The 24,651-nt window shown below is 42.6% G+C and overlaps 2 protein-coding genes across 4 annotated transcripts in view; both read left to right on the top strand.

The window, feature by feature from the left end:
• On the top strand, window positions 1–14,316 carry GPR61 (G protein-coupled receptor 61). 3 transcript variants are annotated; one of them, XM_042462763.1, is made up of 4 exons: window positions 1–64; window positions 1,451–1,561; window positions 10,224–11,996; window positions 13,608–14,316. In XM_042462763.1, the coding sequence occupies exons 3-4, from the start codon at window positions 10,638–10,640 to the stop codon at window positions 13,662–13,664; spliced, it is 1,416 nt and encodes a 471-aa protein (XP_042318697.1). In that variant the 5' UTR covers window positions 1–64; window positions 1,451–1,561; window positions 10,224–10,637; the 3' UTR covers window positions 13,665–14,316. The 3 variants fall into 3 exon arrangements, with proteins under 3 accessions (XP_042318697.1, XP_042318699.1, XP_042318698.1); XM_042462765.1 differs by lacking the exon at window positions 1–64 and adding an exon at window positions 77–135; XM_042462764.1 differs by lacking the exon at window positions 1–64 and adding an exon at window positions 600–901.
• A 9,074-nt stretch (window positions 14,317–23,390) lies between these two features.
• The window catches only part of GNAI3 (G protein subunit alpha i3), a 31,105-nt gene continuing 29,844 nt past the window's right edge, over window positions 23,391–24,651 (top strand). The window contains exon 1 of the mRNA XM_042462768.1: window positions 23,391–23,634. Coding sequence (XP_042318702.1) covers window positions 23,517–23,634 — 118 coding nt within the window. The 5' untranslated portion in view covers window positions 23,391–23,516. The remainder of the gene's footprint in view (window positions 23,635–24,651) is intronic.

Consider the following 24,651-nt stretch of genomic DNA (forward strand, 5'->3'; position numbering starts at 1 on the left):
TCAGATACAGTGGAGAAGCAGCATCAGAGAGGTACCCAGTATGCTGGAAGCCTGCACAGGGAAGGTATGGACTGATGCTCAGATGAGAATAAAAAGGGAGACCAATCGTGACTATGCACCACCATGCAGAGCAGGGTATTGTCAGCACTTTCCTGCCATCTAGGTGGCATGCATATGTGTGTATGTATGTGTTTGTGGATGAGAGAAAGGCACAGAGACTGTTCATTCTCCAAAAGAAGCTGAGGTAGACAGGGAGAGGAGCACTGAGGAAATCAAATGATAGGGACTAAAAGACATATATTTTATATGATATAATTTCAAGTCTCCATCATTCCAGTCGTTACAATGTGGACATTGAGAGAGAGATGAAGACCTGAGCTCTGTAGGGAGGATCCTTCTTGCCTCTGAAGCAAGGAACTAATTTGCTAGCAAAGGGGCAAAGGAATGAGCAAGACAAGATCCTTAGAATTCTCCCTTCAAGCACAAGCTGAGGCCTACTGTTGGGTCTCTCCAAGCACTGTACAGGTGGGTAGCACAAGGTGAGGATTCTGTACTAGGAGCCAGGTAAATAGTGGCAGTAACATATTTCTCCCAGGTAGAAATGTGGTACTGCCACTACCTACCTGGCTCCTAGTGCAGAATTTATATTTGGATGGGTGGGAAAGGAGCAGTGGAAGATATCCAAAGTCCAGCACGTGAGAGTTCTTTTGTCTTGCAATGCTGGAGGCAGCACAGTAGGAGAAGATTAAACACACACAGAGAGAGACACACACCCATGTGAGCGGAGCAAGAATTGGGAAGAGGGTGTGTGCCTCTTGTGCCTGAGTGGGTGTCTCTTACAGGGAGATCAGATCTTGTTTACCTACCTGCAAAATCACTTGTGGCTCAAGAGAGTTGCCAGGTAAGAATGTCAGAAATTCAGAATGTTTTGAAGCAATGCTCTATGAAATATGATGCATAGATTTTGATCTTTTGAAATGTGAAGTATAGGAATGAAAGAATTCTATGATGTTCACTGGTGAGACAGAGGATAACACTTTTTCCCTCCCAAGAGGCATTTTAATTTTTCCTTTTAAAAAAAAAGGAAAGGCAGTAAGGAGAAAGCAACAGTGTCTATGAACAGACATAAGAATACATTGGGATAGCTAGAGTTGAGGGTCAAGAGGTTGGAAAAGCGAGCAAAGTATATCTTGGTAGACTAAGAATCTATTTTATGTTGTCTTCCACAAGTTGCCGTTGTTGAGGAATGCTTCAGAGGAATACAGTACTAGGCTAGATGAGCTGTCAAGATTCTGTGCCACCACTAGGCATGGTCTGGCTTCAGATGGGTGTAACACACAGCCAAGCAGAACATAGGCATGTTTGATACCTGTTATTTGGGGGCTGGGTGAAAATTGCTTTTACCAGACAGCTATTTTTTAACTTTCCTCTCCTGACTCTGTATTTCAAGTGTATCTGTTGAGCTGGTGTACATGGAGACTATGTCCAGGATTGCAACAAGGTCCATCTTGAAGGCAAAATGGGCAGCCAAACCTTTCTTTCTTCTGTGCCACACAAGAGGGTAAGTTGTGTACTTACTGGGTTCCTAAATAATTAAAAGGGTCAAATGATAAACCCATGTGTATGGGGTGAAACACCCCAGAGTCAAATGAAGAGGGAACTATATGTAGCAGAAATGAACAAAAGTGCCTCATACCTCCTGAAACAATTACAGCTGTTCTCACAATTGTGTTCTACAACAGTCGTCCTCAGCTTTTGGCCCTCTAGATGTTTTATAGACATGAACTCTCAGAATCTCTGACCACTGGCCATGCTGGCTGGGGCTGGCAGGAGTTGATGCTCCAAAAATCTGGAAGGCCAAAATTTGAGAACTGCTGTTCTATAGTTTTGCTGGGTCAACACTGCCAGTCCCTTCACCTGTGCTGAAGATTTGTACTGAGATTTTATTGGCTATCTTGCATTGTCAAAAGAATACTTCTAACTTCAAATGGTTAGAGGAAAATACATGTTTTATAATTCTTACTATAGGATGTCTGATCTGGTTATACTGCTTTATTCCCACTGATTTTGATGGGTTTAAACTGGATGAATAATCTATATGTATGTACTTATCATAGCATACACTAGATCTGTCCCAAATAAAGGAACATTTTCTCCAGAAGTAACCACTTCTTAGTAAGAGCACAGCTTCTTTTTTTCTCCTCCTCTTATCTAAGGATTTCAAAGTAAGCATTTTATATCTGCTGGGGTTTGGTTCCAAGACGCGCTGTGGATACCAAAATCCATGAATGCTCAAGTCCCATTAAATACAATGGCATAGTGAAATGGCATCCCTTATATAAAGTAGAAAAATCAAGATTTGCTTTTTGGAATTTATTTCTTTTTGAAATATTTTTAACTCATGGATTGTTGAATCCATGGATAAGGAATCCATGGATATGAAGGGCCAACTGTATATTGTTTTCTTCTGAAACTCTGAAAGTTGTACTATTTGGTTTTTGTTGTTGTTGCTGTTGTTGTTTGGACATGCCACATTTTGAGGTATGGAACTTAATATAAAACCCTGTTTTCTAGAGGGAAGGGCTGTTCTGAAACTAAAATACATGGGTGAGGAAATGATTTGTTTCAGGATAGATTTGTAGAATAAGAAAACTCAATATATTTTAAAGTTAATAGTGGAGAACCATTTGCCTTCCAGATGTTTTGGAGTGCATATCCCATAATCCCACATTGTTGGCCATGCTGGCTGGCAGCTGTTAGAAACTGAAGTCTAAAGTATTTGAAGAGCCACAAGTGCCCACCCTTCTGTTCAAAAGTGCTTTGAGAACAACATTTTCTCATAGGGTCTTCAGTTGCAGCTACAGATTTGTTTACGCTAATCACACAGTACAGTATGTTGAGGAACTATCCTTCCATTTAATGTAAATCCCAATATTTTCATCTAACAGTGGCTAACATTAAGCAAGAGATATAGAAAATGGTGTGGATGTGCTAGAGGGCCCCTTAAGAGGAGCCAGCATTTAGAGGAAGCCAGGTTATAAATAAATACAGGTTACGTCTCTCTTATCCGAAATACTAGGAACCCAAAGAGTTTTGGACTTTTTTCCTGGATTTTGGAATACTGTATTTACATATACATAATTAGATATCTTGGAGAGCATATTCTTTTATATTTTGTATATGCTTTATATACATAGCTTCAAGATAATTTTATACATAATATTTTAAATAGTTTTATGCATGAAACAAAGTTTGTGTACTCTTAGCCATCAGTACAGAAAAGTGTCACTATCCCAACCACCCATGAAAAAAGTTTTGGATGTTGGAGTATTTCAGATTTTGGGATTCTGGATAATAGAGACACAACCTCTATCATCAATCACATAAATAAATCATCATCTTAGTCATTTTGATATGCTGAAGACAACAGGGGGACACTATGTCTGCTGATTTTGAATATATAGAGTCAAGGTAGTGATACCTTACTTTCTGGCTCAACTGGAAAAGCTACTTTTTAGATTAGAGTTCCAAAGATCCCCCAGCCTATAGGGTCACTGGCCATGCTAGCTGGGGTATTCTGGGAGTTGTTATCCAAAAGACAACTAGTTGTTTTGGATAACCAAGCTCTGGTTTGCCAAAGTCATTATGGAAAGACACAACAGAGAGTGGTTCTGTCAAAATCTCATGCAAAGAAGACTAAAGAAATTCACACACACACACACATACTCCAGAAGAATACTCAGTTTCATCATATTTTCTGACCTACATGGTCCTTTTTGAAAGCAACATTTCGTGCCAAATGCAAAGAAATATTTGTTTGTCTCTCATTCTCATATATATATATATATATATATATATATATAGAGAGAGAGAGAGAGAGAGAGAGAGAAAGAGAGAGAGACTTTCTTCTACAATTTATTCTCAGGGTAACTAGAAATAAATTCCAGATAAAAATATATTGTAATAAAAATGTCACTGTAGCTATTTAAAACAGAACATGAAGTACATTCCAGTATTTTATTCTTAACCTTTCAAGATTTAGGGGAGGGCCTCTAGCTCTTTAGCATAAAGCAGTGCTTTTTAAGCTAGCTAATGTGGAGGGCTGCCAGGACCCCCCTCCCCATGTGCCAAGAACTGGCACCATATTTGTGCCCATTGGCAGCAACAGCTTCTTGATTTCCTGTGGACTGGGAGCCAATGGCACCTGTTCACAAACTACCACTTTGAGTAGTATATATTACATGTTCTGCCTACAGAAGGTATCAATTTCGATCCCCAGCATCTGCCTTTAAAAGGCTTAGGTAGCAGGTGAAAGACCTGTGCCCAAGACCTTGAAGAGATGTTCCAGTCATTTGGCACTGGGGTAGGTGGACAAATCCAGGAATAAGGCAGCATTCAGAATTTGGGACAGTTTCCTATTAGACTACAGTTCCCAGGTCACTCTAGCCAACATGGCTGTTGGCCCGGAAGGCCTGAAAATTACTGGACAGCTTTCTATGATTAGAGGTCCTGTTATGTCCTGTCAGAAATAGACACCAGTAGTGTATCCAGAGTACTAGTACTGTTTTCTGGGCCAGATTTCTTTAGCAGAAGCCCATTTGAGATTGTCTATAGCAGTGGTTCTCAACCTGTGGGTCATGACCCTTATTATTATTATTATTATTATTATTATTATTATTATTATCCTTTATTTATAAAGCGCTGTAAATTTACACAGTGCTGTACATACAATCTTTTTCATTAGACAGTTCCCTGCCCTCAGGCTGACCCTTTTGAGGATCGAACAACACTTTCACAGGGGTCACCTAAGACCATTGGAAAACACATATTTCCAATGGTCTTAGGAACCGAGACACCACTCTTCTATCTATTGGAGGTCACCACAACATGAGGAACTGTATTAAAAGGTCGTGGCATTAGAAGGTTGAGGACCACTGGTCTATAGTATTTCCCTGCAGCCAACGTACAAAATAACTATGTGAAGTCAGAAATATCTGGTGGTGTTCTGTTCCTACACACAGTTCACATGTATCCTTCTCTTGGTTTTCATAGGTATCCCATGCAATTAAATAAATGTCTAGTCTGCTGAAACATTGCACTGTGTGTTCAGTTGAAACAAATTTTAAGAAATCATTACCAATGAACTTTCTTCTATAGAGATGGGTTTTGCTATTGTAAATGTAAACTTGGTAATGAACTGCAGACATTCTGTGGGAAATTACTGAGTTTTCCTCACCTTTATCTTTGATTTTAATGTGTCCAGTTTTCTATGACTAGAAATCATTTTAGCCATGAGGAGACTGATTTTAAAAACACATCTATGTAAAAGATTTTAACTTGCTTGTCAGTCTCTCTCCCTCAAAGTGTGACGGTGCATTAGCAGCAGCTACCTAAAAACTAGGATTAGCATTTAGATTTTGGATAAACCAACAGAGAAATTCTGGAGAGAATTGGGGGGGAGGGGGCATTTGGAAGTTTTTATATAAGTCATTAAAGCATAAACTTCTTCTGCAACTTTGGAACACAGATTATTTTCCCCATAGATGAGATTTTTAACAGCCATGCAAGTCAAAACACTCAACTAAACTATGTAAGTACAATTGAGAAAAAGAGAATATATCTTTCAAAACTTCTCACTGACACAGAATCACATGCTATTTATTATAACATATCGTATAACATTTTTTAAAAATGCAATAAAACAGAATCAAAATAAAACAAAACAGCAATGTAAAGATGAATGTAGAAGGGCTAAAATATAACAAGTAAAATGCAAACTCTTCTAGCAACTCATTAGTTTAAAAACTAAAGATAAAATTGTTCATGAAAACCCATTTGAAACATTACAAGTATGAATCCCTTTGAATCCTGGCAAAGTTGAGGCAATAGGCAGGCACCTCCAGAGAAAAGGCAATCTGCAACCTAAAAGAGGCCTCCACTGAGAAAGCTCTGTCTTTCATGTTCTCCAACCAAACCAAGCTTACAGTCTGGCCTTTAAGGATGATCTTGACGTTTCAGTAGATCTGTTTGGATACAGCCAGGCCTCCAAAGGACCTGTCTCCAACCATACAAGTCATTTTTGTGAAGGCAGAATAGAGGAGTAAATTGCTCAGTGAGATACAACGTCCATAAATTAATCCCAACTCAAATATCTGTAGATGCATTAAATCAATGTGAAGTTGTTCAGTCAACATTTATATATTCCATTGATTTAATAGGTGCACTCTGGCTGGAACTAATGATTGGATTAATGTCCATATTTTAAAGTCATCTACCCTAGGTCTTTTCTGTGTAATTCCAAACAAAGCAGAAAGTTTGACAATTAAAAATTACATTTGAATTAATCTGCTACCATCATTTTGAGTAAAACTAATTACAGTATTCCTTGAGATCTGTTTGGGTAAAATCTGTCACAGGCCCTTATCAGACGAGTGTGGAACTGGGGGTCTTCTGCACTGGGCAGTTCGAATTCACGTTATTTCGCACAATACCATCATACCTGGGAGTCCTTCCGCATTGGCATGATTCAAATTGGCCAATCTGCATTCGCGCGAAGTACATTCAGTGCAGAATGTTTTGTCACACCGGAGCTCAACATGAGGATTGGCCGATTCGTATCGGCCGCCTCACACATGCTCAGTGGTGCCCTGCATGGGTTGCGACCTTAAACGCTTCTGGGGTGAAAGGGGAGGTCCTGTCATGACAGCCCGGTAAACAGCTGGAGAGCCAGCTCATGCACATTAACAATCGCGATACAACGCGCCCATTACTGTTTCCTCTCTACATTCCTGCTTTTTTTGTTTGTTTGTTTGTTTTTTGCTTTTAAAAGCAACATTAGCTTTCCCTTTTGCTTCCCTTGCTGTATCTGCTCAAGAAGACAAATCATTCGCATATTTGCTCAAAAAAATTGGTAAAAATGTAACATTGATTGTTTGCAACATTTGTAGCTCTCCCTCTGCAGAAAACAAGTGCAAGCCTGGCTCCAGCTGCCTCTGGAAGAGAACCATGCGCATGTGCGCTCAAAAAAAATGGTTAAAAATGAAACATACATTCTGAATATAAACCATGCGCAGGTGCGCTAAAAAAAATGGTTAAAATGAAACGGGAATCGTGGTTCCAGCAGCCTCCTCCTCCCCCCCCGGCTGTGGGAGCCAGCCTGGGCTGCATCCCAGGCAGGGGACAGGCGCGGGGCCGCTAGAATCGCGGCGATCGCCGCCATTCCAACGGCCTCCTCCTCCTCCTCCCGGCTTGAGAGGCAGCCTAGGCGGCTCCCAAGCCGGGGGGGAGGAGGAGGAGGCTGCTGGAACCAGATCCAGCGGCCCCCCGCGCCTCTTCCCTGCCTGGATGCAGCCAGGGATGCCTCTCAAGCCGGGAGGAGGAGGAGGAGCTGCTGGAACCACGATTCCAGCGGCCCCCGCGCCTCTTCCCTGCCTGGGATGCAGCCAGGGATGCCTCTCAAGCCGGAGGAGAGGAGGAGGAGCCGCTGGAACCGCCCCCCCCGCTTCCCTGAACCGGCAAGAGGAAAGACCCACCGGAAGTAAAATTGGAATCTGGGGGTCTTGCGATGGAATTCAGGACTGGGTAGTCACACCAGACCCATTCGCACTGAGATCGAACAGAGCCCCAATCCAGGATATCGCCAATCCCCTTATCAGCGCACTGGCCAACACGCTCCAAAAAGAGGAGCCAGTAGACGCATTCAGTTCGGCAGCTCGCGCATTCACATGAATGTGGATTGGGCCATTCGAATGCTGGTATGATGGTATTGTGCGAAATAACGTGAATTCGAACCACCCAGTGCGGAAGACCCCCAGTTCCACACTCATCTGATAAGGGCTAATGACTCAGCAATGATTGCCAGTCCCATTCTATTTTAGAAATGGAAAGAATATGTGAAAATACTCAAAAATGGTTTTTAAAAACATTTTTTAAAAGTGGTTAGAAGCCCCAATGAGAAGAATCTGGAACAGACAAGGATCTTTGCAATTTGGGACTTTTGCTCAGTACAAAATTTGCCTTTGCTATTTTGCACAGAAAATAGCATTTTCTGTATAGCAAAACAGCCTTTTCTACACAGAAAATAATATTGCTACATAGAATTTTTTTTCTGCACAGAAAATGTTATTTTCTACACAGAGCAACCACATGTGAATTTTGAACAGAATAAGTTCTTAATCGTGAAGAGGCTTCAAAAACTCGTGGTTTTTGAAGACTTTTTCCCCAAGGGAAGAAAATAGCAAAAATTACTTGTTACCTCATTCAAGAAAAAAATTAATGAAGAATTACATAATTATTTCTTTGAAGACTTTCAGAGCATGATTTAAAGTTTCATCCCAAGTGACCATTTTTATTACCACAGGTTAATGACTTTTCTTAATAATATTTGAAGAGGTCGGGGATATTTCCCATGCTGATGATAACAAATGAAAAGCTTACATCAGCAAAAATATAAAGCCCACCTAAAAGGTGCCCTTCTCCATTTACTGTTTCACATTAAACTTGTTCACACATGCACACAGTGAGACAGATTCAGAAAGACTTTACTTTCTCTGTGTCTCAATGTGTGTGAATGTGTGAGGGGGAAGGAGAGAGAAAGTAGTCTTTGAATCCTATTTGGTGAGACATTCCAATTCCGTTTTCAAGGTAATAGGCAAAGCTGACACTAGGGCACATGCTAGGCCCAGCATGCTCTTAATACTGTTGCCATTAGCCTCACAGGAGAGGTGAACGCACAGGATCCCTCTGTCCCAGCATGTTCCGATCTAATCTAATAGACAAACTGAGAGGGGACTAGGAAGATTTGGTACTAGTCCTAGGACAGTCATTTACAGGCTGCTATGTTTCTAGTTTAAGCGATCTCTGTATTGTCTTTATTGACCCCATTCTGTGCTGACTAGGAAGTGACGGTATTTCAAAAAGTAACTTCCTGAAGCTCTAACAAAACTACAATATGCTTTCAAGAGAGATGGAACCATGGACATAGAAGTGGAAAGTTGCTGTATTTCATAACCATTGGGTGACTCTTTCCATGCTGGAATAGTAAAGCTCATGGCCTAAATTAAATTCTCTTTTAGTCCTGTCTCAAGTGAACCCATTCAGTCTATTAGGTTTATCTACATGTTGATTCATCAGCTGATTGAACAAGTCTACTCTAGTTGGGATAACCAACGGGATACCAGCCCATGAGTGTTTAAGTAATTATTGTTTAAATGACATGTGTGAGCTGTATCACTGATAACCATTTGCATCACATGCTATTTACAGTAGGTCACAAGTGAGTAATGTGTGCTCCTCCTGATATTATTGGACTGTACCTGCCATTAGACCTAGTCACCATAGCCAATGATGAGAAATGTTGAGAACTGCAGCCTAAACCATATGGAAGCTCACATATTCCTTGTCCCTCACCTGCTGGTTAGGGCTGATGGATGTGGTGTACCAACAACATCTGAAAAGCCACACATTCCCAACCTTTGAAATACTGGGGCAAATACTTACCAGTGATATAGCTTACATATATTGTATTTAAAAGCACTGCCGCCCTATACCATAACCACTGTCATTAACAATAGAAAAATGATCTCTGGGAAACTTACGTTTTCCCAGCAGCAACAAATTAGAATTTCAATGTTAGTCCTGCAATAGTGAAGAATGGACTGCTAATATTTGCATCTTCTATTTAAAATAAAACAATAACCTGTATGTTTATTGCTCAAAGAAATGATGGCACAAAAAGTCCTCTAGGAAAGTGCCTTATTCTCTCTGCCTTGAGTTAAGTTACAGTCTCTGAATTGGGATATGTTGAGATGGAACTCAATGCAAAGTTTAGGACTGTTGTTTCATGGCTCCAAATCTTTAGCCCATTCTAATATCTAAAGACAAGTAAGCTTCCTGATGCAGTACCCCAGAATTGAGAAGGAAGTGGGACCAGCCTAATCTACTTTACAATATAGTTGAGAAGATATATTTAGAGACAGATCACAGAGCTTGTAAAAGTTCCTTTGTTGTATTACAGTTCCCAGTACTGCTAACCATCATGGCCAGTTGCTTTGGTGGCTGGAGGATTCTGGGAGCTTGTAATTCAACAAAGTAGCTTTTCCAGCCTCTAATATTTTAATTATAAATCAATGCATCAACAAGCGAACTTAACAGGACTTACTTCAGGAAATGTGTCAGGGGTTTGGTCAATATGGGGATTAACCTATCAGTATGTTTCTTTGTAGGTGCTAACAGTCACCTAGGAAAAAGCATGTCAAGAAATGCAGTAAAGGCTCTGCACAGACAGCAAGGAAGTGTTCCTTCTTCTACTAGAACAGGTCCCATGACCTTTTGACATCAGTATGCAATTAAATTCAATGACGTACAATCAGAAGAAGTTGAAAATTGACATTTTTAGTTAAATGTGGTGCATAAGGGTATAATGGCTTATAGAACTGAGTGGCACTGGAAGGTCTAAGAACCCTCAGAGTGGACAACAATCCTGTTGGGCTTTCATGCCAGCACAGAAGATGGCAAGAATATCATTCCAGAGTTCAAAGTGGGTTCTTCTCTGCTATGACTATTGATTCTCTGTGATTACTCTCTGGTAACCCAGAATAGGATGGGTGATGGACTTGTGACGGGAGGTGCTAGTCTCCATGGAGCCTCCTCTTCCTACCCAGTGGCTGCGGAATTCCGCCAGGGTGAGACGGCTGCTGCAGACATCCCAGAGTTCTGTGCTTCTCAATTCCAGCCTAGACACCAAGACCAGAGATGTGGCCTCTGAATCGGTGGGCCTTTTCTTCATGCTCTTGATTGACTTGACAGCCATAGTAGGCAATGTAGCCATTATGACGGTCATTATCAAGACACCTGCCCTGAGGAAGTTTGTCTTTGTGTTCCACCTCTGTCTGGTGGACCTCCTGGCTGCTGTCACCCTGATGCCTCTGGCAATGCTGTCCAGCTCAGCCTTCTTTGACGGCACTGTACTGGGGGATGCCATATGCCGCACCTACCTGTTCCTAAGTGTTTGCTTCATTACTATGTGCATCCTCTCGATCTCAGCCATTAATGTAGAACGCTACTATTATGTGGTGCATCCCATGCGCTATGAGGTGAAAATGACCATAGGTCTGGTTGTCTGTGTCCTAGCTGGTGTCTGGATTAAAGCAGTAGTCATGTCCCTCATCCCTATCCTGGGATGGCTTTCCCAAGACCATGCTGGTAGTTCCCTGGCCTACAATGGGCAAACCTGCACCTTGCAGTGGAGTCGGAATGCCTACTGCAAGTTCTTTGTGGTTTTCTTTGTTATTTTCTACTTCCTGCTGCCCATCTCCATTATATTGGTTGTCTATTGCAGTATGTTCAGAGTGGCCAGGGTAGCTGCCATGCACCATGGTCCACTCCCCACTTGGATGGATACTCCACGGCAGAGATCAGAATCCCTTAGCAGTAGATCCACAATGGTGACTAGCTCAGGGGCCCCACGGACTACCCCCCAGAGGACGTTTGGCGGTGGGAAAGCTGTCATCATCCTTCTTGCAGTGGGAGGACAATTTCTCTTTTGCTGGTTGCCATATTTTTCCTTTCACCTTTATTCTGTGCTGAGTTCCCATTTCCCTGGCCGACAGGCAGAGAATGTGGTGACTTGGATTGGCTACTTTTCCTTCACCTCCAATCCTTTCTTCTATGGGTGCCTCAACCGACAGATCAGAGGAGAACTCAGCAAGCACCTCATGTGTTTTTTCAAGCAACCCCCAGAGGAGGACCTCAGGTTACCCAGCAGAGAAGGTTCCATCGAAGAGAACTTCTTGCAATTTCTTCAAGGGACTGGTTGTAATGCTGAGGCTAGGAACACCTTCACCCACCCAAGCCCCCAAAGGGACCAAACAACCATAGATTTCCGAATTCCAGGACAAATTGCTGAAGAAACCTCTGAATTCTTGGACCAGCACATGAATAATGAGATCACTGTCTCAGACAGCTACATCAGGGCAGCACGTTCACCCAAGTCAGAGGTGTAGCTGTTTTTGCACTTGACAATCTAGTTTATTGGTGTGTGAAATAATGCAGAATAAAGCAGCTGATGGAGGTGGGAGGGAGGGGTGCGGTGGGGAGAGTGTTCAATAAATACAACCATGGCACTTTATCTCTCCAGTTCACTACTCAGCCAAGAAACAGCTGGTACTAGTATCTGAGTCATTTCATTCAGTTTTTGCCAATGTGGGATGGTAATTGCTCACTCTCCCCTCCTCCCATCAGCCTTCATTTTTAAAGTATGAAATTAGAAATGGCCTCATGTTTTCAAACTTCTTGCAGTTTCCATCTACCCCTTGCCAGTTTCTTAGATTTTATTTACATTTGGCATCTAGGAGTTTTATTTTTAAACATCTCCTTTGAACTCTTCTTTGGGAAGGTAACCCATTAAAAAACAAGGAAATCAGCAAGGATCCTTATTTCCACCTGCTTTCTATTTGTGGTCATTGATTTATAGAATTTATAAAACCATCCATTTCTTCATTCATGCAATTCATAGAGATTCAGTGCCTCTTGTCACCTCTCATAGCCTTTTGAGCCCTCTAAGAAAGGTTCATTACACTGGGAACTAAATATGATTAATAGGGCCTTTATATATATCAGGGGTGGGGATCATTGGAGCCTCTATGTTTTGGACAGACCTAAAAGCCCAAAAGCTCCAGGCAGCATGGCCAGAAGTAAGAGATTATGGGAACTACAGTCCAAAATATCTGGGGGGCAATGGCCCAGCTACTCCAGCTGGTTAGGCATTCTAAAAATTATTGGGGGGGAAAGAAGAACTTTTCCAAGTTCTATCTCCCATGCAAGGACCAGCATGGTGTGGTTTGAGCATTGGACTATGACCCAGGAGACCAGGGTTTGGGGGCTCAGTCATGGAAACCCACTGGGTGACCTTGGGCAAGTCATACATTATCAGCCCAGAAAACCCCATGTTAGGTTTGCCTTAGCGTCACCATAAATTGGAAATGACTTGAAGGCACACAACAACAGCTCCCATGCAACTGCCTGACACACACTCTCCCATTCCTATTGTCCTCCAGCAGTTTATTAATAGTTGCTGCCTCTTGTACTAGCTAGTGCCTCCCTTAGAACTGGCATTGGTGGAAAGTCAGCTTTATTCCACCTCAGGATTCTACTGGAGGGAAATGATTCCTATTCACTGCTCAGATAAGCAGCAGCATAAAACATCTTTCATGATCCTGCCTCTTTCTGCAATCACTTAGTTGCTAAACATACTCTTGTAAGGCTGGGTAAGGTCATCTTTCCCACCTTCAGCCACCAGAATCATACACCATACATCTAATGATAAGTCCTTAAACAAACGAGCTTACTGGCAACTCAGGGAGTAGTGGAGGGGGATGACAACCACACTGAAAGTTTGCAATGCTAAAGGTAATCTGTGCCTCCCCTGTAGCACTCCACATTGCAGTGTGGGGCCCTGCAATCACAACCAGCTGGAATACTTTGGTGGCCTACAAACAAAGTAATGAACAGGCAAACAAAATCTCTGCCTGGATGTGATTGTACTATGAGATATGGCATCTTGCTTTCTAGTAAATAATTCCGTGTTTTATTTTGTTTTGTTTTTCCAGAATCTGCAGTCTCAACTTTCTTATGGCTGTTGCATAGGAAACATGTGGGTGGCTTAATAGCACACCTAAGGAGCAGAGTTGTGCCTTCTTTGTTCACTATTCCCCTCCCTTTGAACACCAGTATTTCATGTCTTCTGCAATGGCTCCCAGTTTTGGATCCCCAGATGTTGTTGGCTTACACCTTCCAAAATCCCTGACCATTGGCTGAGCTGGCTAGGGCTTCTAGGAGCTGAAGTCTAAATACTGTACTCTGAAGGCCCAAAGTTGGGGATCAGTTTTTAACACTACACTTTTCCCCACAAAATTCCACAGGGCAGCACAGAGGAGAGGGAAGTTTCAAAGTACTGCAACTAGAAAACTAGATACTTTTTGTAAAGTTATGCCAATCTATCAATTTTCAGAAATTCTTTTGATTGACAAAAATTAAAATTAAAATTTGGAACTGAGTAGGGAGAAAGTTATGTGCAAATGTAAGTCTGGTTCCACCCAGATTTTTTTAGCCTTTTAGCTAAGATAACTCTTGTGAAACATGAATGCTTTCTCTCCTTGGCCTTGAGGGGACCAACCTATGGACATGTCCTCCCTGTAGTGTGCCAGCAGAAATCTTGCACAGAACTTACTCTCCTTCTGACATACATATGAACTTTTTAATGAAGTGACCTCACATAAAAGAGGGAGAGGGAGGTTTTAATGTAGGACAGTTGAAACCTCAAGTAACAAATAAAGCTATTATTTATTATGACATTTGCTCCCTGCCTGTGTGTGAATAATGGACTTTCATCCTCTTATACTAAAGCAAAAGGCTCCAGCCAGGAAAGTGGTTGTCCCAATAACATCACCTGGTCTGATGCTGTTTCCTCAGCTGCTTGACTTGGAACTGGGAATGTACGTTAGCTTCTTTTTGATCAGCAACCTGCAGAGTTTTATTGCACAGGAAATTATTATTTTTTGTCTGATGTCCCTACTTTTGCTATTTTTTCCCCCAGGCTACTGGATCCTGAAGGAAAATTCTAATGATACACAGCAGGGGTAGGCAAGTGAATGGGGTTAGGATGTGCCCCTGTGCTTTTATGCAACAAGCTGAGACTGTACTCTGGGGCACTTTCCTCTCCATTTTTCACTTGTTTACTGTGTAGGACCTTTTGGGATTATGCACCCTTGTAATAATAATAATAATAATAATAATAATAATAATAATAATAATAATACATAAATGGCATACAGCAGAGGAGATGAAAATCAAATGGTCCTGCAGAGATGCAGATCTGACAGAAAAACAAGAAGGTTCACATGTGAAGTATAAGGTGGAAATCATCAGAATCGTATTAACATAAGCATCTGGTACATAAGCATCTACCCAGAGATCCCACTGACTTTAATGGGGCTTACTCCCAAGCCTCAGTCCAGCCGAATTTGTAGATTTTCACATTCTGATAGTCTACAACAGTGGGATATAATGTCATTTCAAGTTTGGGATTTTAGTCAAAACTGTGAAGGAGCTAGCAAGTTTGTCTTCAAAACAGTTTCAGCACTATTGATAGATCCTTTAACATGTGGGCTAAGACCAGGACCAGATTCACCACCCCACTGACAACAGAGCCACTTGCCTCCAGTACCCCCATAATTCTTCAGTTTCCCCCAATAGTTAGAGTTAGGTATGTGTGTGTTTTCTTTAATAGCCAGCAATTACAACTTTCAACACAATGACCAATTTACAGGCTCTGAGAACCCAAATGTGATGCATCTCAAAATCTGGGAAGGGAAGAAGTTTTCCAGCTCAGTCTCAGAGGCAATGTGAGTGTGTATGTCCTTACAACCAAAAGGAAAAAATCTGAATGAAAGTATATTACTTAAATTAAAGGGAGTAGTTCTTTTGCATCAAAACAAAGAAGAATCTCATGGCACCTCAGAGACTGAGGCTGCATCTATACTGAAGAATTAATGCAGTATGACACTGTTTTAACTGCCATAGCTCAATTTTATGGAATTCTGGGATCTGTAGTTTTGTAAGATATTTTGCCTTCTCTATCAGAGAGGTCCAGTGTCACAACAAATTACAGCTCCCAGAATTCCATAGGGTGGAGCTATGATAGTTAAAATGGTGTCAAACTTCATTAATTTTGCAGCGTGGCAGCAGCAACACAAGTTCTATTGGTATAACCTTTTTTGCAGGCTGTAGTCCTCTTCACTGGATGCACCAATATAAGTGCCAAATAAAACTTGCTAGTCTTTAAGAGGTGTCAAAAGATTCTTCATTGTGTTTACGGAAATTATAGCAATTATTTCTTAAGAGAAATACATTTTATCACCCTAGTGGAGAAGACTGTGGCCAGGTGACCTGTGTGATTGCTCAGTCTGCTCAAGGCCATTGGACCTGGATTGGACAACCCTTCAAACAGAAGACTGCCTGCCGATGAAACCACTTGGCCATCTTAAGCAAGAGGTGAAAAGCAACCCATTGGTCAGGGGTAGTGAGGCCTATCAGGTCAAGACCTAAGCACCAATTCTTCTCTAATCATTGAACAGAAAAATTCCCTCTCCCCCAATCCCCTACACAGTAATTACTGAAAGGTGAAGGGAGATCCCAAATCTTTACAAAACTCCAGGCTAGCAGATGTATATATTCAAGTTTCAGCTCATTAAAGAGGCTTTCCAGCTGGCAAAGAACAAATTAAAGCCCACTGTTAGTTATAATACTGAAGATATGAGGAAAAATATTGTAGAAGTTCACTTTATAAAAGCTTTATTAGCCTTGTTCAGACATTTGCCTGAGCAAATGTGAAGCCTCTAAATGTAGAAGAGTGGGGCTGCACACACTGGCCTGATCCTATGTGTTCCCTTTGTTGTGTTGAGCAGAGATAGAATCATAAAATCATAGAATAATAGAGTTGGAAGAGACCACTAGGGCCATCCAGTCCAACCCCCTGCCATGCAGGAAATCCAAATCAGAGCATCCCTGACAGATGGCCATCCAGCCTCTGTTTAAAGACCTCCAAGGAGGGAGACTCCACTACACTCCGAGGGAGTGTGTTCCACTGTCGAACAGCCCTTACTGACAGGAAGTTCCTCCTAATATTGAGGTGGAATCTCTTTTCATGTAGCTTGCATCCATTGCTCCATCCAGGTCCTAGTCTCTGGAGCAGCAGAAAACAGGCATGCTCCCTCCTCAATATGACATCCCTACAAATATTTAAATAGGGTTATCATATCACCTCTTAACTTTCTCTTCTCCAAGCTAAACATCCCCAGCTCCCTAAGTCATACTTCATAGGGCATGGTTTCCAGACCCTCTACCATTTTAGTCGCTCTCCTTTTGACATGCTCCAGTTTCTTCACATCCTTTTTAAATTGTAGTGCTCAGAACTGGACACAATATTCCAGGTGGGGCCTGACCAGAGCAGAATATAGTGGCACTATTACTTCCCTTGATCTAGACACTATACTTTTATTGATGCAGCCTAAAATTGCATTGGTCTTTTTAGCTGCTGCATCACACTGTTGACTCATGTTCAACTTGTGGTCTACTTGGACTCCCAGATTCCTTTCTGAATGGATCTTATATTTGTGCTTAAGAGAAGAGATGGACGATATGGGAGGCAGGTAGAAAGAACAACTCCAGCTCTCATCCCAATTATGTCCCTCATAAACGCCTAAATTGGTAAAGAGTGTGTTAAGAACAGCCCAAGATATTTTGCAACCTGAAGCAAAAAACAGCTGAATCTTGAAGTACATCCATACTATGCAGTTTGATAGCACTTTAATTGCTATGCTTCATACTATAGAATCATGGGATTTGTAGTTTTGCGAGAGGCTTAACATTCTCTATGAAGTAGTTCATGTGCCTTTCCCTGAACTACAGCAGTAGGGCCCTCTAGCAATGAAATTCTAAATATTATACCAAACAATAAATCCATCGGACAAAGGCATAACAAAGTCATTTCAAATGCCTAGAATTGTGTTTTATAGCTACACCAGAGTTGGAAATCATGTGCTCACCCAGTGTTATTCAACTGCAAGTTCCAGCTACATAGACATATAGACAACGATAGACAATGGTGGGAGATGCAGTCCATTAACATCTGTGCATCCTTACATGATTCCCATGTCTTACTTCCAGCATTAATAGTAAAAAAAAGTGTTCTCCAACAGAAATCTTGGGCAGCAATCTAATTTAGGTGTTCAGAAAGGTTATGTGGCAGACACAGCCTGTCTCCCAAAAGCAAGGAACAATAATCTTAGATGCTCTTTTTATTTATTTTTTTGAGGGGTGGCGGTGGTGGCGGCTGTTTTTCATATTTTAATTCCAGAATCTGCAAGAAGTGTAGAAAAGCTGGAAAAGTTAGTTTTTGAGCCCATGCAGGCTGTATCAGTCAATATACTGCTGTTTGGAAGAATTATGAAAACTGTAGTAAAGGATTTAAAACAGTAGGTCTTCCAAGCTCTGATGAAGAGAAAATTATTGTAGGAATGAATGTCTTCCACTTTTAAATGCACCCATTGTTCCAAGGGCTTTTCTGCAATCTATGACATTAGTAAACATGCATTTTCTATAGACTTAAAGGAACTTTCCTGGAACTCAGGCACGTAAAATCTATTTTCTTTCTCTTCAGAATTTCTATCAGGTAGGAAACGATGACATTCCCATGTTTGCCATATTAGTTTCCAAGAATTCCTTATATCATATTAGTTATATTAAGATATTCGTTTTCACACTTTAGTTTAATAATTATTATAATAAATGTATAATTATAACTAACATTCTGTAGGAGATAAAGTAAGCTAAATTCAGGTTGATATGGGCTCATGAATTTTCTCCCCCTCAACAACTCTGCTAAGGATGCTTGTAGCTTGTCAAGAAATGTATCAAGTAACCATCAGTATGGTCCAGCAACTGGAGGTCTTCAGTCAAATCTGAACCTCTGCTACTGTGATAAAAATAAATAAACTCCCCCCCCCCATGGGTTTATACATTCCTCTTGTGCTGAAAGCCCAGAAGTCTCCATAACTGGAAAAGTAACGTGACCTTTTGTCCCTCACCCCTCTTTCTTTGTCCTGTGTTTAACATACAGATATGAACTTCCTCCTTGATGTACAATTCATTCAAGATGCATTGCTGAAGTGACAGCCTCCTTGTTGTAAGCATCCAAAGTCCCTGTTGTCTGAATTTCACATGCTAGTCGCTTGATAAACAGATTAGAAGAAACACACATCCGGGACAATCTAAAGGTGTTGAGGAATGGTGAGCAAAGGCAATGCGATTTGATCTAAGATGTTAATGTTCATCCAGTTGTTTACAAATTGTAAAAAAGATATGTATTCTGGATTTTATAGGTGTATTTTATGAAAACCATTGTGTTGCCACACTCTGGACTTCTAGAATGTGCATCTGCTACTGCAGAAATAAACTTGCCTTTTTCCTACACCTTGCTCACATTGCCTCTGCTAATTTGAATCCTCTTGTGACACAACAAATTCAGTGAGCAGCCTTGAGCAAGACACACACACGCTTACTTTCGCCAGTCTTTCAAGTACTAAAATAAAACAGCAGTACAGCCTCTAGATGGCAACACAGCAAAGAAAACCTCATATTGTATAGCTGTTTGTTCTTGTGTGCCTTCAAATCATTTCTGATTTATGGCAGCCCTAAGGCAAACCTATCACAGGGTTTTCTTGGGGGGGAAAATACCAGAGGGGTTTGCCTTTGCCTTCCTCTGAGGCTGAGAGAGTGTGACTTGCCCAAGGTCATCCAGTGGGTTTCTGTGGCCAAGCAGGGATTTGAACGCTGGTCTCAAGTCATAGTCCATGCTATATTTTCTGACAAAACTGATATGGTTTATGTTTCTTCTCTGTAGGTGCCAGTTTCAAATGGTTCCTTTGTTTTCTTCCTGTGGAATTATAAACCTGCGCACCTACTTATAAAGTGGATGGAGGTGGTAGGGAGATCATTTGCAAGGGGTTTCTCACTTTCTCCATCCCAGCATCAGGAAATTAAACTAATGAATGCTAAGCTCATTCTGTTTTAGCCAAAAGACTTGGGAAAGGTTTCAGTAATGACTGTAGATAGTACGTATTTTGAAAATTAGCCCAACAGTATTCATATCAGAGGTATCCTCAATAAAGCTTAGGTAAAATTGAAAGATACAGTCATGTTGGTCTGTAGAATCAGTATGTAGAGAGATCTTGTAGCACCTTTGAGACTAACAGAAAGAAAGAAGTTGGTAGCATGAACTTTCGGAGACTAAAGTTTACTTCCTCAGATGCATTTGGGCTTAGGGAAGTTTAGGCAAGTTCCTTTTTTTAATGGCAAGTCTCAAAATCTACCATCCAGTTTAAGACTATGGGATATGTAGTCCAGAAAAGAAACTTTCCCAACCTCTGATCCAGATTAGAAATGTAGTGTCCAGAAGCATGCATGAGCCACTGTTAGAAACAGCCAAATAACCCGTGGCATTAGACTCACAGAGCCATTGTACTGTCTATTCTCCTTTATGGGTCTGAAACATGGGTCACCTATCGCCAACACCTACGACTCCATCAGCGCTGTTTACACACAATTCTAAATATACACTGGACTGATTATGTGACAAATGTAGCTGTCCTTGAGCAAGCAGGGATCACCAGCATTGAGGCCATGCTACTGAGGATGCAACTGCACTGGGCAAGACATATTTCTAGGATGAAGGACCATTGCCTGCCAAAAATAGTATTCTATGGTGAACTCGCCACAGGTCAGCGTAAGAGGGGCGCCCCAAAGAAGAGATACAAGGACTCCCTGAAACAACATCTCAGGCTTTGCCAAATCGATCACCAGCAATGGTCCGCCCTGGCCTCGCACCGGGAAGCATGGAGACGCACTATCCACGATGCTGCAGCCTTTTTCGAAAGCTCATGCTGAACGAGTCTCGAAGAGAAACGACAACACAGAAAGAACCAGAGCCTGGAAACATCACCCAAGGAGACTTTCTGCAACCGGACTTGTTTATCTTGGATTGGCCTTTTTAGTCATTTAGTCAACGCACCCGTACAAAGCGTGGGATGAGTCCTTCCTGAATCTTTGTGCATGAAGTAAAGCCAGAGAGACACTAGAATGATAACAATTGTGTGTATTCATCCATAAGGATCTCCCTCTCTCTCTTCCATCGCCATCATCATCAAAATCTTTTACTTTCACTTTGAACTTTAGGGAGCAGGGAGCTAGCAACTTCTGCAGAAAGTTATATACATACTTCATGAAGTATCACTGTCTCTATAGGAAACATCTCTACCACTGTACTAAAGTATAGACTTTTTATCAAGTACTGAGACAGGTTCACAGAAAGCTTACCTAAACTGTCCAAAACTGAGCTCAATCATCTATAATCAAACATCTCATGTCAGGGGGAGTCACTTGGCCCTCGATTAATTTATTTCCATATCATATAGCTTCTGACTTCAGGTGTTGGAAATATTAAGAAAAAGTCACTAGAGGGCAACAGAGCAACATGTATCGCAACGCCTCTGTTTTGGACACTAGGTTGTGAAACAGTACTAGGAAGAGTCACAATTTCCTTTTTAGGGGCTGTTCCTGAAACATGCAATCGGCACATCCTGAGTTGTTATTTGTTTTTCTGTTTAAAAACTGGACGCCTATCCAATTGGGTGAAAACATAATGTTTTATACTGAGTTGTCCCAGAGGATTGTTAATAAGTGCTAAAAAAACCCCAAATGTTTGAGGGTGGATAAACTTTAATGCAATATACTTATGCAATATTCTAAAGTGAGCTACAGCTTTCAACAGAAAAGCAGACTTCCCTCAAGAGGCATAGGCTGCTACCTGGCTGCGCACAATCTCCTTGTATGTTCCCACTTAAGCTCCCTGTGATTGGGCAAAGAGGCAGCAGACTTCTTCCTCAGACACAAACAGAGCTTGAGAGGGGGCTGTACAGATGGCCTTTAAGGGATGGTGGTCTGCCACCCCTTTCCTTGCTGGATTGGGGCTGCAGCAACCATTCGCAGCATAAAAGGGATCACCACCAACTGCTGGTCTTTAGTTTGGTCTTAGAGCTAAAATCTACCCGCACAATGGCTGCACTAATGTTATGCAGCAGGATATGTAAGGCTGGTTCTGCCATTTGACACAATTAGACAACTGTCCCAGGCAACAGTTTTGGGCTGACCTGAAAAAAAATGGTTGACTATTTAATGGGCTACTGTCATATTTTTAAAGCTAGGGATGGGGAGAGGCTTCTGTGAAATTTATTGCCACATGTGCTAAAATAACTTGGTTTGGGTCACAATATAAATTTATTTATCAGAGGTGCAGGAACCAAAATTGTTCATTTCTGTCTACCAGCTGTGTGAATATTGTATATATCAAAGTATTCAACCACTGAAGAAGCAGTCTTTCGTGTATCTCTCTTGGAATAGGTAAAACTAACTGAGCTCAGTGGGGTCACTCATTAGTAACACTGTACCATTACAACCCTATTGTGAAAGGCCCATTAAAATTGGGATATTTATCATATCCCGCATCATATGCTGGAAGCAGTGCTGGAAGAAGTGGCACCATGCACCGGAAGGAACTATGGCATGTGCGCCCATTGCGCATGTGCCCTGCTGCGCCACCATGCCCCCACAAGCATTAGCCCCATTACTTGTAAAGGGGCTCAAGCATACGCAACATTTCTTTTACGTGGGGGGGGGGTCCGGAACAGACCCCCCAAGTAAAAGAAGGGTGCGTGTAATTCTCTGCGGTCTCTATCTTCATTGTGATGAATAACACTGTGCATACAATGTATTACTGGTATTATTGTAGCAGACACCAGGTGTCTTCATCATGATCAATAACACTTGTGTGTAAAATATATGACTGGTGATATGAAGAGTAATAGACTGACATTTCTGCATGCCCAATGGTATCATGGAGCCAGGATTCACAGCATCAAGCGTCCAAGATATTTAATGAGGACATCATCTCCTATCCCCCTCCCCTAGGAGTTATTAAGCTGTAGCCCTCACAGCAGCCGCTGGGCTTTCCAATAGCTATGGGGATGAGCTATTCCAGTTGTCTTTTGAGGTAGTTTGATGTTGACTGACTAAGGCCCATTAACTTTGCAAAAGACCTGTTTCTGGTAAAGATGAAAACATTGGGGCAATTTAAAATATATATATATATTGGGAATGTCATTCGGAGGCCATGGCTAAGAGAGTTATTGCGTAGAGGGCCTGCGCTTCACGACAGCATGGCACATGTAATCCATAGACACCAAGGGACGACTGAGTTGTTAGTAAGAGCACTGCCTGGCTGTAACTTGCATGCCTTCATGGGATGCTAGCCAATCTCTGCCTGATATGATAGTAATGGCTGCAGATCAAATACTCCCAGCCTATGGGCTATAGCTGAAATCCTGGGCTAAGAGCACTGCCTCAAGGTCTCTCTCTGGTCTGGGACCCTCTCATAATGAGTCAAGGCTTCTGTTTATTCCCTCTTGTGCTCCTCTCTCGTTTCCTTTGGGACACTTCGCCTGATGAAGAAGCCACGGAGCTTCGGACACTGGGCCTTTCCTTTGGCCGAAGGGCTTTTGTATTCGTCAAGCGACAAAGAGCGCCGCCCAGCCCTGAGGCCGCGGGGAGTGATGGGAGGAAGGCTGACGATGACGTCACGTCAGAGCCCCGCCCCCTCGCCCCCAACGGTTTCCAACCCTCGCCTGAGGCGTCCAACCATTTGGGACTACATTTCCCAAGATGCACTTCTTGGCGTCCCTCGTCGCCGCTTGGGCGCTGGGCAGAAGCGGAAGCGGGAGGAGGGCTACTTCCGGTGGCTCCTCCCTTCTTCTCCGTCGACTCCCAGCTTGTTCCTCTCTCTGCGGCCGTCGAGGGAGGAAGAGAGGGAGAGAGAGAGAGCCAGGGCCGCCTCCGCCTTCGCCGCCATGGGCTGCACCCTGAGCGCCGAGGACAAGGCGGCGGCCGAGCGGAGCCGCATGATCGACCGCAACCTCCGCGAGGACGGCGAGAAGGCGGCCAAGGAGGTCAAGCTGCTCCTGCTGGGTGAGAAGGACGAGGAGGAGGAGGAGGAGGAGGAGGGTGGGGCCGGGCCGGGCCGGGCCGGGCCCTGCGGAGGCCTTCGGGGTCTTGGCGGGGCCCACGCGAAGAAGCTGCCCACCCGCCCTGAGGGGGCCCTGCCGGGGCTGCCCCCCTTTGCCTTCCCCGAGAGGGGCCTTTCCCCTTCAGCCCAGGAAGACTCTCAGAACCTCAAAGAACAGCGATACTCGGTTAAAGCATCTCTAAAGTATCGCTGACTAGTAGGCAACGAAGGCCAAGTAGGCAGCAGACATGGCTGAACCAAAGCACCGCAGAATGGAGGACAGGGCCACAAATAAAGGCCTTTAAAAACATTCCTAAGTGTATGCTCCTGAGTCTTGCTCCAAATGGAGGACAGTTTGGACTCCCTCCCGGACAGAAGGGGATGAAATGTAGGAGCTGGAAAAGGAGGCCCAACTCTGGTCACCCTTGTATATAAACGTAAATTCATGCTGCTCCAAATGGAGGACATTTTGGCATTCCTCCCGGACAGAAGGAGTGTCCTGGAAAAGGAGGACCCTTATCATCCTGGCCTTAAATGCCAAGCAAAAGTATGGACTTCCGTTAACCTGGGCTGCATCTGCATTGCAGAAATAATCCAGGTTGATGCCGCTTTAATTGCCATGGCCCAGTGCTATGGAATCCTGGGAACTGTAGTTTGTTGTGGCACCAGAGCTCTCTGATAGAGAAGGGTGAACCTCTGGATTCCCTAGCATTGAGCCATGGAAGTTGAAGCAGTGTCAAACTGAATTGTTTCTGCAGTGTGGGTGCAGCCCTAGCCATGTATTTATCCATGGAATCGCCTTATCCACTCATGAAGGATGGCACAGTTTCTGTCTTTCTGAAGAGCCCACAGCCCAAAATATGGGATTTGAGGGGAGCATCTGGTTTGGTCTGTTTAAAAGGAAAAGCTTCCCAACCTGTAAATACGGGCCATGCCTTATAATAAGGGATGCCTTGCAGCCCCAGTGGCTTTGCTTGAAG

Source organism: Sceloporus undulatus, chromosome 4, assembly GCF_019175285.1.
Source record: "Sceloporus undulatus isolate JIND9_A2432 ecotype Alabama chromosome 4, SceUnd_v1.1, whole genome shotgun sequence".
Taxonomy (NCBI): Eukaryota; Metazoa; Chordata; class Lepidosauria; order Squamata; family Phrynosomatidae; genus Sceloporus; species Sceloporus undulatus.